Source organism: Thalassophryne amazonica, chromosome 17 (genome assembly GCF_902500255.1).
Source record: "Thalassophryne amazonica chromosome 17, fThaAma1.1, whole genome shotgun sequence".
Classification (NCBI taxonomy): Eukaryota; Metazoa; Chordata; class Actinopteri; order Batrachoidiformes; family Batrachoididae; genus Thalassophryne; species Thalassophryne amazonica.
The window spans coordinates 3,767,497-3,783,115 of record NC_047119.1 but is presented as its reverse complement, the minus strand read 5'-3'; the positions used below and the strand labels follow the sequence as shown (position 1 = coordinate 3,783,115).

At 40.9% G+C, this 15,619-nt stretch overlaps 1 protein-coding gene across 1 annotated transcript in view; it reads right to left on the bottom strand.

The window, feature by feature from the left end:
- The window catches only part of LOC117530030 (kinesin-like protein KIF2A), a 42,765-nt gene that overhangs the window by 15,897 nt on the left and 11,249 nt on the right, over window positions 1-15,619 (bottom strand). The window contains 9 exon segments of the mRNA XM_034192969.1: window positions 515-605; window positions 682-844; window positions 944-998; window positions 4,680-4,779; window positions 5,742-5,838; window positions 6,796-6,915; window positions 11,462-11,515; window positions 13,457-13,460; window positions 14,212-14,331. Coding sequence (XP_034048860.1) covers window positions 515-605; window positions 682-844; window positions 944-998; window positions 4,680-4,779; window positions 5,742-5,838; window positions 6,796-6,915; window positions 11,462-11,515; window positions 13,457-13,460; window positions 14,212-14,331 — 804 coding nt within the window.

The following is a 15,619-nucleotide window of genomic DNA, read 5'->3' as shown; positions in this document are numbered from 1 at the left end:
TGCTCATTGGGACCTTCAAAGCAGCAGAAATGTTGTTCCCTTCTCCAGATTTGTGCCTCCAGACAATCCTGTCTCAGAAGTCTACAGACAATTCCTTTGACTTCATGCTTGGTTTGTGCTCTCACTGTCAACTGTGGGACCTTATATGTAGACAGGTGTGTGTCTATCTAAATAATGTCCAATCAACTGAATTTATCCCAGGTGGACTCCAATTAAGCTGTAGAAACATTTCAAGGATGATCAGTGGAAACAGGAGGCACCTGACCTCGATTTTGAGCTTCATGGCAAAGACTGTGAATACTTATGTACATGTGGTTTCCTAGGCATTTTATTTTTAATAAATTTGCAAAAAAAAAAAAGAAAAAAACTTTTTCACACTGTCATTATGGGGTATTCACTGTAGAATTTTGAGGGAAAAATTAATTTTATCCATTTTAGAATAAGGCTGTAATATAACACAATGTAGAAAAAGTGAAGTTCTGTGAATTCTTTCCGGATGTCTCACGTGACTCACATGTGTTTTCCCACTTCCAGTTTGCCCATATGCAAAGCATGTTGCCATTCCCCTCTCAAAGATGGTTTCGACCAGAGGGTGAGCAGTGAACCTAAGAGCAAAGAACATTTCGTTACCTTTTTCTTAGCAACAGTTCAGAGTAATAATCGTTGAAAAAAATTAAGTACCTGTACACCATTTCATTAGTGGAGTTTTCATCAAAGGCATAGTCAAATCTGAAAGTTTGATTCTCTAAGAAGCGGGTTAGGTCTACTTTCTGCTTTGGCTCATGGACCATTACAACATCCTTGCTGGGAATGGTGATCACATCCAATTCTTTTATTGATAATTCTAAACAGACAAGGACAATTTTACATTGATTTAACTCCAGAAAGATCTCAGACAAATTAAAAAGTCACACCACAAAGAAAAAGCCAAGGTTGCACTTACCTTTTTTATTAAGCGGGCGAGCACGTACACACACACATATTCTATGTTCCTCAATCTGAAACGTCAGAAGAAGATACTCTTGGATTTTCAGGTGCTCTGCATCATAAAGCTATTCTGAATGCAAACTATTCCCAAATTTTAATGGCTTAAACTGGGACTGGAAGGAGCCTTCTTCCACAAAGAATTACTTGTAATTTTACATCTAATCAGAAGAAAAACCCCCAAAGAGAGAGAGAAGAGACTGAGACCATTACTGATCAGGGGTCAAGTTACTGGCAGAGCTTAAGCACAGTCAAAGTCGATTCCAAAGTATAACGTGCATGTTGTTATTTAAATACAGGCATCCTTGTAAGCATCAAGTCTGACCCACGTCTCTGTACAGTAGATGCTGCATTAATTTTACATTGTTTGGGTGTGTTGATTAAACAGTAATCTGTTTTCTCTTTCCTCCCCTCTTTATTGACCAAAAAAAACATTCTGTCAACTTCATAAATGTGTGCTGTCCACACATGGTTTTCTGGAGCAGAAGACAGCAACCGGTCCAAACGTGTCTCTTTCCACACATCTCATAATTAACAAAGCAACACATTGACTTCTTAATTATCAATGTTTTTTTGTTTTTTTTTACAAATATTGCAGTGCAGTGCCGACATGAGCAAAGATCTCGAAACGTGACTACAAACTGATCTTTGTGTGAGTGCATCTGTCATCTTCATGCATGAGACACATTTGGCAATAATGTTTTTACTCACTTTTTAAAAAAAGTTATGAAAAGTTATATGTTGACAAGTAAAAGTCTAATATTTGACCACTTTTCACCTTTAACCTGAGGACGTGGTGACCTAAAGAAGAGAGAAGTGGACTTAAGACCTGGGGGTCAGAAGTTCAATTCTCCGGTCAGACAGAAAAGTCATGAAGATGCCCCTGAACAAGGAGTTACTCCCCGTGTGTGAGTTTGTGTGTGTAAATGTGACACATCCTTGTAAAGCGCTTTGAGAATCTGCATCACAACAGAAACACACCATATACAACCCCTGGTAAAAAATTATGTAATCACCGGCCTCAGAGGATGTTCATTCAGTTGTTTAATTTTGTAAAAAAAAAGCAGATCACAGACATGACACAAAACTAAAGTCATTTCAAATGGCAACTTTCTGGCTTTAAAAAACACTGTAAGAAATCAGGAAAAAAATTGTGGCAGTCAGTAACAGTTACTTTTTTTAGACCAAGCAGAGGGAAAAAAATATGGAATCACTTAATTCTGAGGAAAAAATGATGGAATCATGAAAAACAAAAGAACGCTCCAACACATCACTAGTATTTTGTTGCACCACCTCTGGCTTTTCTAACAGCTTGCAGTCTCTGAGGCATGGACTTAATGAGTGACAAACAGTACTCTTCATCAATCTGGCTCCAACTTTCTCTGATTGCTGTTGCCAGATCAGCTTTGCAGGTTGGAGCCTTGTCATGGACCATTTTCTTCAACTTCCACCAAAGATTTTCAATTGGATTAAGATCCGGACTATTTGCAGGCCATGACATTGACCCTATGTGTCTTTTTGCAAGGAATGTTTTCACAGTTTTTGCTCTATGGCAAGATGCATTATCATCTTGAAAAATGATTTCATCATCTCCAAACATCCTTTCAATTGATGGGATAAGAAAAGTGTCCAAAATATCAATGTAAACTTGTGCATTTATTGATGATGTAATGACAGCCATCTCCCCAGTGCCCTTACCTGACATGCAGCCCCATATCATCAATGACTGTGGAAATTTACATGTTCTCTTCAGGCAGTCATCTTTATAAATCTCATTGGAACGGCACCAAACAAAAGTTCCAGCATCATCACCTTGCCCAATGCAGATTCGAGATTCATCACTGACTATGACTTTCATCCAGTCATCCACAGTCCACGATTGCTTTTCCTTAGCCCATTGTAACCTTGTTTTTTTTCTGTTTAGGTGTTAATGATGGCTTTCGTTTAGCTTTTCTGTATGTAAATCCCATTTCCTTTAGACGGTTTCTTACAGTTCGGTCACAGACGCTGACTCCAGTTTCCTCCCATTTGTTCCTCATTTGTTTTGTTGTACATTTTTCGATTTTTGAGACATATTGCTTTAAGTTTTCTGTCTTGACGCTTTGATGTCTTCCTTGGTCTACCAGTATGTTTGCCTTTAACAACCTTCCCATGTTGTTTGTATTTGGTCCAGAGTTTAGACACAGCTGACTGTGAACAACCAACATCTTTTGCAACATTGCGTGATGATTTACCCTCTTTTAGGAGTTTGATAATCCTCTCCTTTGTTTCAATTGACATCTCTCGTGTTGGAGCCATGATTCATGTCAGTCCACTTGGTGCAGCAGCTCTCCAAGGTGTGTTCACTCCTTTTTAGATGCAGACTAACGAGCAGATCTGATTTGATGCAGGTGTTAGTTTTGGGGATGAAAATTTACAGGGTGATTCCATAATTTATTCCTCAGAATTGAGTGAGTCCATATTTTTTTCCCTCTGCTTGGTCTAAAAAAGTAACCGTTAGTGACTGCCACAATTTTTTTTCTTGATTTCTTATAGTCTTTCTTAAAGCCAGAAAGTTGCCATTTGAAATGACTTTAGTTTTGTGTCATGTCTGTGATCTGCTTTTTTTCTACAAAATTAAACAACTGAATGAACATCCTCTGAGGCCGGTGATTCCATAATTATTGCCAGGGGTTGTAGATAGTCAATTTATTATTTACACTTCAAAATGCATAAGAAATTGAGGTGTTTTATTCCATGTTTACGATCATTTTAATACTTGGTGAGCAACACGGGTGGGTGAGCGGTTAGCACTGCTGCCTCACAGTGAGAAGGTCTCAGGTTCTCTACCGGCCTGGTCCTTTCTATGTGGAGTTTAAATGTTCTCATGTTTGCATGGGTTCATTCCAGGTTCTCCGGCTTCCTTTCACTTCCAAAGTCAAAGGAAAACAGCACAATGGACAGCGAACACCAATGCTCCCTGACGTGAAGCAGTGTAGCAGCAAGTTGATATGCGCTGGTGCATATGCAAAAAAACCCCCAAAAAAACAAGGAGGATTCTGCTCAGAGAACAGCAGGTACTGAATATTTTACCCGCTTGTTCACTTTCACCTACACAGACATTAAATCAGTTTATTAACATTATGTACAATTTGTCCCAAAGTCACACTTTTTTAAATCACGTTTATTTATTTATTTATTTCCAAAAATCTTAAAAATTGCCATGATTTATTACAGGATAATAGCAATGCTACACTGCCAAAACCTATTTTTAAGAGATAAACCAAAGTAACTGGATAGGATAAATGAAATGACACTTTATAATGATTCATGGTTTAATGTTGTTAAACTCCACGTCCTCTATCATAGTAGTTGGTTCCTTTATATAGTAAGTCCCTTCGGCTGCTCCCTTGTTTGCACTCGGGGTCGCCACAGCAAATCCAAGGTGGATCTGCATGTTGAATTGGCACAGGTTTTACGCCGGATGCCCTTCCTGACGCAACTCCACATTACATGGAGAAATGTGGCAGGGGTGGGATTTGAACCCGGAACCTTCTGCACTGAAACCAAGTGCGTTAACCACTTGGCCACCACCCCTGCATATGAGTAGTACATTTTTTTTTTAACTGTGTAGCCCTTCACTGACTGAGACGCTTGTCCTTAGAGTACTGTTAAAGTACACCAATTCTGAACAGGAGAAACTGCATCACACATACCAGATCAGCAGCAGTGAGAGGCCTGTAGTCGAGGCTGGCTCTGAAGTCCCTGATCATACACATGATTTCATAATTAGGTAAAGTGGCATCCACCTCCTGCAAACACATAAAACACACAGGTTTTCATGCAGGCACAGCTGACAGAAATACATATATTATTTTTGAACAGATTGTCTTTGTATTTATACTATTAACTCATTGAGTGCCAGCCATTTTCAAAGTTCAGAACATCCCAGTGCCAGGATTTCCCAGAGAAAATTGAGTTCTATGTCCATGTCAACAACAAACATACCACAAGAAAAGAAAAGAGAAGAAAAGAAAGTGGCTCGATGACGCGTCTTTTGCACGGGGTGTTACTATCGGAAAAGACGCGTTTTAGAGTCAATGTGATCGAGTGTGTTAAGTTCTTTCGGCTTTTCCCTTTTTCCTGGAGCAGCAGATCCGATATAGATTTATTATGACCTGTTGAAGATTGAAGTAATTTCATTTTTTGGTTCCATATGAAGTTTGTAAAGGTCATAACATATATTTCACATCATATCTGTATGTCAAGTTTTCTTCTAGATGATCCAGATTGGTTGAACCATTGGTGTTGTGGTGTGCTCTCTGTGTCTGGTCCCTAGTCTGTACCTGTGGTTTTGTTCATTATTCGTTCTCATGGTTTGTCTTTTGGTCTGATGTCAGTGTCTGTGGTCTGTCCTTTGTCTGAGTCCCTGTCTATTGTTTGAGTTACTTGCAGGTTTTTATTTCTGTATCTGTTCTGGCCCTCGGACTCCCCCTTGTGATTGTTCCTTGTGTTGTCATTGTCTAAGTCCCTGTGGCTTTGCCTGTCTGTGTAACTGTCTTTATCCTCATCTGTTTTTTTATTTTACTGTCTGAAGTTTAGTTCCCTTAGTCTTTGTAGTCTGGTTTTATATGTCGCACCCCTGGGTTTATGCGACCCGTGACCTTGGTTTTGTTTCTATATGTATTGTAGTTTGTTCCTCCTGTTTAATTTTGGTGATCTTGGTTTCCTTGTATGGTTTGTTAGCTTTTTTCTTGTTTCTCTTCTCTCTCACTTGTGCTCTCTTCTCTCTGAGTTCTTGCTGCTGAAGTCGTCTCTTCTCTCGTTTCTCCTGGAGTTTCTCCACCTCTTTCACACAGTTGGATTTCCGCCGTGCTGCAAAATGTAAGCACTCCATTATACAACTAAAATTATGAATTAATTGGTATCATTCATCATATCTGTTGTGATCAGTATTATGTAATAAACATGGCTGAATCTTTTAAATGGAAATTTTATATCCTCAATTTGAATTGACAATATTAGATTTTCCATTGTACAAACAGTTCCACATTCTATAATGTGGAAATGTTTAAAATACACATTTCAGCCTTTTAGAAAAAAATAGTTTGTTTCCAGTAGCATAAAAAATAAAAAAGTAGGCGGGGCTTTGGAAGAAGGGTTGGTGCAACTCCTGTCTGCACTGAATCTCAGACTTTTGTTTGATTTGCCTTTAAATGTTTTGGTATACATCCAATGTGTATTAACATAATTTATCACAACACTTATTAAATTTACCAGTCAAGTTCAACTCTAGCAACAGCAATTACATATCCAGGGTCACGCTGTCTTTGAGATATATCTTTAACTGTATCGACCTGCATCACTCATAGCGATCGTCAGTTCACCCACATTGTAAACAAAGAATTTTCAAGACAAACAGCCTCTAATTTCACCTTTTTGAAAACATTAAATAGGTAAAAACAAATAGGCCTCAATTTAGACATTTTCAGCTAGGGGCCAGCTGGCTCCCAAAATCGAAATATTTAGGGGCCAGTCAGATTTTCAGGGAGCCATTCAGTGGCATAAGTTTACGTCCAGACACCCTGGTAAAGCATGTCCACAAAAAAGGAGGCGTTTGTTAAAAATTAACTCAAATAAATTAATCACAGAAACCCCAACTACAATTTTTAAATATATAAAACAAGCAAGGACAAAGATTCTTCTGGCTGCTTCCATTTTTCTTGAGGTCACCATAGTGGACCCCCGTAGCCTCATCAATCATGATAGAGACATACATGAGTTCTCCTTTTTCAACACATCCTGACATCGGTGCGTGTGTGTGTGTGTTACCATTCTGCTGCTGTATCAGCGCCTGGTTAACCGCAGGCTGAGGTGCTATTGCTGGTGGAGCTGGATCTGCAGCTTGGCTGTGCTGGCTTGGTCGGGCCCGGGTGGTTCCCACTGCTGCAGCTGTATCCCACAAAACAGAAAAACAGTTCTGGATCATTACATGTGCCAAGGATGTAATAAAATCATCATCTGTCTGTTAGCAGGATTACATCAAAACTACTACAGATTTTGACAAACGTTTCACCACAGACAGATATTAGGACACGGAGGACTCCATTAATTTTGGAGGTGATCCAGATTCTGGATCAGGTTTCACTTTATAAAGGCTTTGAAGGATTACATCAAAACTACCTCACGGACTCTCACCAAATTTTCACCACAGATAGATATTCGGACACGGAAGACTCCACTGAATTTTGGAGGGCGATCCAGATCCGGTTGGCAAACGTCAGAATCTCGGATTACTCATGTTACCCATGGCACTGAATCAAATCAAATCAATCATTTTATTTATATAGTGCCAAAATCACAACAAACAGTTGCCCCAAGGCACTTTATATTGTAAGGCAAAAGCCATACAAAACACAGAAAAACCCCAACGGTCAAAACGACCCCCTATGAGCAACACCTGGCGACAGTGGAAGGAAAAACTCCCTTTTAACAGAAGAAACCTCCAGCAGAACCAGCTCAGGAGGGGCAGTCTTCTGCTGGACTGGTTGGGGCTGAGGGGGAGAGAGTCAGGAAAAAGTGTTAGGAGACCTAACAATGCTGTTCTGTGAAAAACAGTTGAGGAAATACTGCAGTAAATCATTCATTTTCTGAGGCTTATCCGATCCATGAAGCAGAACAAGCAGCTCATCCCAAAACATCCCTATCCTCAGCTAAATCCTGCAACTATTCCTGGGGAATCCTGAGGCATTCCCAGCCAGCTGGGAATATAATCCCTCCAGCATATCCTGGTTCTCCCCGCGGCATCCTCCCAGTTGGACGGGCCTGGAAGACCTCCCTAGGGAGACAACCAGGGGGCATCCTCACAGATGTCTGAACCACCTCAACTGCTCCTTTCAAGCGAAGAAGGATCGTCTCCCTCCGAGATTGTTTGAGCTTCTCACCCTGTCCAGGAGTGTAATGCAGATACTGATGGAGGAATCTCATTTCTCCCGCTTGTATCAGAATCAGAATCAGAAGTTTATTGCCATTGCCAGTGAACAGGATTCACAGACTAGGAATTTGTTTCGGTACAATGGTGCAACATTAAGAAGAGATAAAATGCTAAAATAAAATATAACATATGTGTCAAAATAAGATAAAATATAAGATAATAAAAAAAGAAATATGAAATATGAAAGGCTGTGTGCAACAGAAAAACAGAGAAACAGAAAAACTGTGCGTGGGAGGAGTGCAATTAAAAACCAAAGTACATTGTCTAAAGTGACCCTTGATAAAAATGATAAAGTGACGAGTTAAGCTTAAGGTGACTGAGTTATGAGGGCGTTCATGAGTCTAACGGCATAGGGGAAGAAACTGTTCTTATGGCGGGAGGTTCTGGTCCGGATGGGCCGTAGCCTCCTGCCTGAGGGGAGTGGTTTGAACAGACCGTGTGCATGGTGAGAAGGGTCAGCTGTGATCCGACCTGCTCGGCCCAGAGTGCCTGGAGACGTGCAGGTCGTGGAGAGATGGAAGGCTACAGCCGATCACCTTCTCAGCAGAGGCCACAATGCGCTGCAGTCTGTGTCTGTACCTGGCTGTGGCCCCGGCGTACCACACTGTGATGGAGGAGCAGAGGATGGACTCGATGACGGCCGTGTAGAACTGCACCATCAGCTGGACAGGCAGCTTGGCCTTCTTCAGCTGCTGCAGGAAGTACATCCTCTGCTGGGCCTTCTTGATGAGGGAGCTGATGGTTGACTCCCACTTGAGGTCCTGGGTGATGGTGGGTGCCAAGGAAGCGGTGACAGACCACAGTGGTGATGGGGCTGTTGGTGAGGGCGAGGGAGGGCGGGGGCTGTGGCTTTCCTGAAGTCCACGATCATCTCCACTGTTTTCTGGGCGTTGAGCTCCAAGTTGTTGCTGCTGCACCAGGTCACCACCGGTCCACCTCCCTCCTGTAGGCAGACTCATCCCCAATCCGAAATTAGTCCGATGAGGGTGGTGTCGTCCGCAAACTTGATGAGCTTTACGGAGTCGTGGCTGGAGGTGCAGCAGTTAGTGTACAGGGAGAAGAGCAGAGGGGAAAGGACACAGCCCTGTGGAGATCCTTGCTGAGAGCCCGAGTGTTCGAGACATTCTTTCCAGCCTCACAACGCTGACTCCGGTCCGTCAGGAGTCTGTGATCCACCTGCAGTGGAGTTGGGCACGTGGAGGCAGAGAAAGCTTGTCCTGGAGCAAAAGCTGGAAAGGGATGGTGTTGAATGCAGAGCTGAAGTCCACAAACAGGATCCTAGCGTAGGTTTCCTGGGAGTCCAGTGCTGCAGGATGGAGTGCAGGGCCAGGTTATGGCGTCGTCTACAGACCTGTTGGCTCTGTAGGCAAACTGCAGGGGGTCCAGGAGGGGGTCGGTGATGGGATAAAACAGGCGTTCGAAGGTCTTCATGACTACAGACGTGAGAGCCACAGGCCCGTAGTCATTAAGTCCAGTGACACGTGGTTTCTTGGGGACTGGAACTATGATTGAGGACTTGAAACAGACTGGAACATGGCATGACTCCAGGGAGGTGTTGAAGATCCCCGTGAAGACTGGGGCCAGCTCATCAGCACAGTGTCTCAGGGTGGCAGGAGAGACACAGTCTGGGCCCGGGGCCTTATGTGGATTCAGCCTTTTGAAATGTCTCCTCACGTCCTCCTCTTGGACCGAGAGGGCAACAGGGGGAGTGGGGAGGGCAGCAGTGAGAGGGGGGGGTCCAGAGTGTTTGAATATCCAGTTGTGTGGGGGGTGGGGAGGTGTGAGTCCTTGTCTCAAAGCGTGAATAGAAGGACGTTCAGGTCGTTGGCCAGCTTCAGGTCGTCAACAGAACGAGGTGCTTTGGGGTTGTAGTTTGTGATCTCTTTCAACCCCCTCCACAGAGGCCGAGTCATTGGCAGAGAACCTTTGCTGCAGATGTGAACTGTACATGGATTTTTGTGCACACAAACCTTCAGTAAATCAGGCCCATAGTCCGTTGAATTTACTATCATAAAGGAGCTTTGTTGTCTCTGTTATGACAGATTTTTTTGTGACATGTAGGCAATACAAGCTCCTTCTCTTTGTTGTTTAGCTATCCCGGTGATGTGACGTTTCATTCTAAGCATTTCCTACAATTCTGTGTTACACCATACAGTCTACACACATCAAACTTTAAGTCTTACCAAAGTTAAATAAATCCATGTTGCACAAAGTGGTTTGTAATGAACTTATAAATCACCCTTGACTGAGAGAGTAGCAACATGAGTAGGAAAAAAAAAATCGGTCGCATGACTCACTGTGCCATCTTGGGTTCAAAGTAGCATTGGCTGTTAACTGTCTACATATAAATTCAGCTATTTTATTTATTTATTCACTGAAAATACCGGGTTGTTGTGCATTTGGAGGCACAAATAGACACAACAAGGGCTTCAAGATGTACAGATTCCCTTCAGATCCGAAAAGAAGAAAAATTTGAGAAAATAAAGTCAGTGTGTGGGATGGAAGCCGACATCGTCGTCAAAGTTTTGAGAGGTAAATGTATTGTTCAGTCCCACGTACAGTAAAACTCAACTATATTGTCATCATATGAAACAGATATTCACAGTCACTGGACAAAAAAGTCCCAAGTTTTTGTATTGTTTTCCATGTAATAAACACCGTATATAACAGATTTTGTACAACAGGTTTTCACTCACATTGGATAAATGTCCTGTCCGATCTCAATGTATTTCCATTAAAAACCCAGAGCAGTCTGGACATGCAAAGTAACAGAGGTACAAATTTAAGTTCAGCTCTGACACTCGCCGATTGTGGAAAGTGGACTGGAGTCATTTCCGTGATTAAAAAGCCCGATGTTTATTTTTTTCACAACCATGTTCAGACTTGGACCCGCACGCCTGATGTACACCTGTTAAATCAGACACAAAAGGCTGTGATTGACACTTTTTCTGCTTTCACTCTTTCATATTTTAACAGTTTTTGCAGTGCACACGCTGATTACAAATGGAACAAATGGAATCAGAAAAGTCTGCAACTTACAGCACAAAGTCTGAAAAAGAGGAAATTGTACATCTTATACCTTTGAATTGGAGGCGATGATTGTAGAAAGAAAAACTTGAGTGTTAAATTAACCCAGAATAAATCATAATCCAGCGATGGAGAACTTAAAAACTGTCACGCACATCGGCGTCATGACACGGCGTTACAGAGCTGCAGCTGCATAGATCAGGCTTCAAATTAATTAAATAATTCATCATAAATTGTAAATTTATATAAATTTGATAGCTTAATTATTTTTATATTTATTCTGATAGCACCTGTACCTGGATGTGTTGCTGTATGTGGTTAAATTATTTAAAAAATGTTGAAAACATTAAAGGTTCATTTTGTAGTTCAGCACAGTTGGAACCAAAATGGCGCCATGTTCTGAGTGACGCCGCTCACTCAATCAAGGGACTCTAGTTAACATGTTTCTAACAGTCTACACACTGGAACAAAGATTACCTCGATTCTCCCGTGCAGCGTTCTCAGCCTTTGTTATGGATGTGGCTCTTCTGTCTGAAAATAAACAAGTTGTCAACCAAAAATAGATGGAGGGAAAGGCAAGTCACTGTATTTTCAGACCACAATAAACATACCTGAATGAAAGTGAGAGTTCAGTTATCATCCTTGGGCCGATGACCCACACGTGATTAAGTGGACAGGTGTATTCAGCCAATCAAGAGCTGGCAAAATAAATTTCTCAGGAAAGCACTCAGGATAAAAAAGTTTATTTGTAACTATATACGATGAGGACAAAATTATTATATAGCCCCCCTATGAAATTTAATTAAATTAAATTTTCTTCAAAATTAAATAATGTTTTGAGGTTTGCATGTTCTTCCCGTGTCCTGCGTGGGTCCTCTGGGCAAAAAAATAAAAAAAATAAAAAATTAAAACTCACCTTTTATAATTTCATTGGCTGATTACATTTTTTAGCAGAAGTAATTTGTCTTGCATCAAATTTAATCTACTTTGATATTAAGTCCATTTAAACTCAACACAAAGAGCCAGTAAAAAGACACGTTATTTAATGTCCCAGTTAGGAACACGAAGTGGCCCTCAAAATGCAGTAAATAGTATTTCAAAAGGTTATAAATTTCAAAATTTTCTGGGGGGGAGAGGGAGAGGATGCCCCAGGACTCTCCTACAATACTCTTTGCCTGCAATGGTCGTGGTGTAGCTACGCCCCGCTAAGTTTCCCCTAGGCTGTGAAAACATCCTGGGAGAGAACTTTGAACTGGAATTTAATAGGCTACTTAATGATGTCCTTGGCTGATTTCAGGAAAGAATCTCAGTTGATGCAAATTAATTTGAGTATGCAAATTAATAAAAGATGTAAACACACAATATTACAGCATTAATAAATTGCGTATGGTTTCATTCTTTGGTTTGATTTCCCGTATCATAACCTTAACTGTTTCCACATGAGAAAGAATCAAACAATATTTTATTCATTAAACGCTATAATATCGTGTCTTCATCTATGTATTAATTTGGATATCCTGAAATTCCTCTATCCTATACATACTTTTCTAGTGCATTACACAAAGTTTAGATAGCTGTCCATGTGCCCCCCCCCAACCACTCAATGTTTGGATCGGCAGCCACCATGCTCAACCACAAACTATCCAACAGCATAAATCATATATTTTCCGGAGTATAAGTCACTGTTTTGTTTTGTTTTACGAGTTGAGAGGCTTCCAGTACGACTTGTATATTAAAAAAAATGACACTCGTTATTAATAATAACAGTATTTATGTAAGACTGTCCCAGGAATAAATGCACAAAACAAATAAACTGTAATAATAAAGAATAAATGGTAATAATAAAAAGTACATGACCGCAGTGCAAAAATTCTAAATTACAGAGATGATAATACAGAAAAAGGGGAAACTTAAATAGGGGTCAATCTCTTCATGAGGCATTTTTTAAACAGGTGCAACTTATACTCTGGAAAACACGGTATACACGTCATGCTCGGCCCCACCCTGGGGTTTAGGTCTGGATTTTCGGCTCAGTGTCCTCTATGGTCTTCTGTTTTGTTTTCATATGTTTATATTTCTCATGTAAATCTCAGTTTGGTTGTTTATTGCTTTTTCTTTGTTTTGCACTTTTGTCACTGGCTCATTCTTTGGTTATCATCTATTTTGTAGCTGATTGACACTATTCTGTAGTCACCGGTTTTGCTTATCGCTGTTAACCAATAGTTTGTTTTGCCACCTGGTTATTTTTCATTTCTTCCTATCAGCCTATGATTACTTTCCATTCTAGTTTTGTTTTTATTTTTTATTTTGATGATTCACTTCTCAGTTCATATGTTCATGTATTCTGTCCACGGTTTCTGTTATTGCCTCATCTTCTTTGATTGCCCCTGCACCAGCTCTTGTGTCTTCGTCTCTCACTATGACTCTTTCTGCTCTGTGTTTTCATCCACTTCTGCTCTTGCACCTGCTCACGTGTCTGGAGCACTCAGACCACAAATCAGGGATATTCAACATGTTGGATTGTCTTGGCCCGATATCACTGCGTGTGTTGTGTCCTCCGATCACAAATGAACATGCAGCCTGCTGAATGTAATGTGCAGCCAATTCAGAAAGCAAGGTGACGGATGCACAGTGTGAAATCTAAAATCAAAACAGCTGTTATGGCGCACCAGTAAGTCTGATGATTGCGCCATCTCCACTCCTTTAAAGAACACTTTTTCTTTTTGTATCATTTTTCCTCTGTTCTAAATAGTCCAAAAACTATCTCCGTTTGTTTACTCTGAAGTCACGTTTAATCTGAAGAGATTTTGAGAGATTTCCTGTCTGACCTGGGAATGTTGTTGTGTGAAATCTGTTTGTGTGGTGTGTTGTCTTCACCGTCTGGCTGCACACCACACACTGTACCACCAAACGTGTTGTCTATGATTATTTTATCTCCATGTGTGTGGTCTCTCAGGTTTTTGTAAACCTACAGATAATTTTGAAATCTTGCCGTGTGAACCAGGCTTAAATAGTTTCTTCTAGCATGAAGCGGCAGCACCCAGTTTCCAAAATAAATGTGACACATAGACGGATGCAGTTTCTCTTCGTGATGCATTTTTGGATAGATGTCAATAGTATTTCAGTGCAACATATAGTTTGGACAATACCGCATTATCTTCTCTTCAAATCAGTTACAGCTTTCCATGAAAGTCAGTTACAGGAAAAAGAAATTTGACAGTGCAGACCTTTGAGACCTTGCTGACTTTGGAAGCAGAGGACGGTGGAAGAGGAGCTTCTGGACTCTGTGGTATCTCCTCATCAGGAATAAGTTCTGGATTCAGAGCAAAGATGCTCTCCAGGTCAACCTCGGGAGAGAAAAAAAACAGTTGACAATTTAATAACTGCAAAGGCATCAAGGTTTATTTATTTATTCAGAATTAAAGACCCTGAACTCATGGGGATGACTGTTTTCAGAACTGACTCTGCTACTTTAATGAATTTTTATTTGGTGTGGCGCACTGATAGACACAACGAGGCTCTAAAACATTAACACATTACAGTACAAGAACTTAAACTGGCCTTCTTTAAGTATCTGTAGAGGAACGCACTGACAACCATTTACGCGTGTATGTCTTCTAAAAAGCTGAGACTATTTTGTTGCCTGCAATTAAAAACTTAACTTTTGATTTCATAAAAAGGCTCTGGTCTTTGTTGGGCCAACCGAGAAGAATAATATTTAGAACCATTTGAAACTTCACTCTTTAATCCATTATAGTAGTTTTAAATCACAGGTCAGGTCTGGAAGCATGTCCTGGTGCCACACTGCCACATTACAGAAACACCTCGGGTACTAGATGGCAACAGGAACTCAAATTCTGTGTTTGGTGGGCTTTGTTCTTCACAAAGTGTCCAAAATAATCAAACAGGAAGTATCAAACATTCCTGTGAAATACAGACACCACAAATGACTGAAGCATGAAATGATGGTTCACAATTCCAAACTGGGAATTGTGAAACAAAAGCGCATAACAAGTGGATGAAAATGCCCACAAATGCACTCTTCCTTTTACCCGCATTTTGCCGCATTCACGGACGCCAGTCATCGGACGCCACGCGAGCGATGGCGGCGACAGGTTGCCATGTAATCCCTATGGAAGGACGCGTTGTGGCACCACAAAAGCTCAAGCCACGCAATGCAACATGATGGACGCGAATCAAGCAATGCGAATAAAGCGCTTTTGAGCAATTGGCGCCTTCGCATTGCCCTCTTCCCAGATTGAAAAATCTGAACTTTTCGTCTTGTCGCACCACAATGACCTATCAGGGACTGGATATGTAGTGACGTGGAGATGTCTGGAATTTATACTTGTGTGGACATGTCCTGTCTCTGGCAATCAGCCTGTAAGCAGGACTTAGTCCATATTTGTCCTTTATTTATTTAACACAATTATGACAGAGATGAGAGGAGAAGTATGAACTGCAGCAGCAGCCAGTTTTTTTTTTTGTTCACATGTGCGCGAGCGAATGAATCGTCCGTGAAAGATAATTAACTACCACAGATTATAATGAAACAATGTGACTGGTTTATACACAATTATGACAGAGTTGGAGTGGAAAGTGAGGAACTGCAGCGCAGCCAGTTTTTTTTCTTTG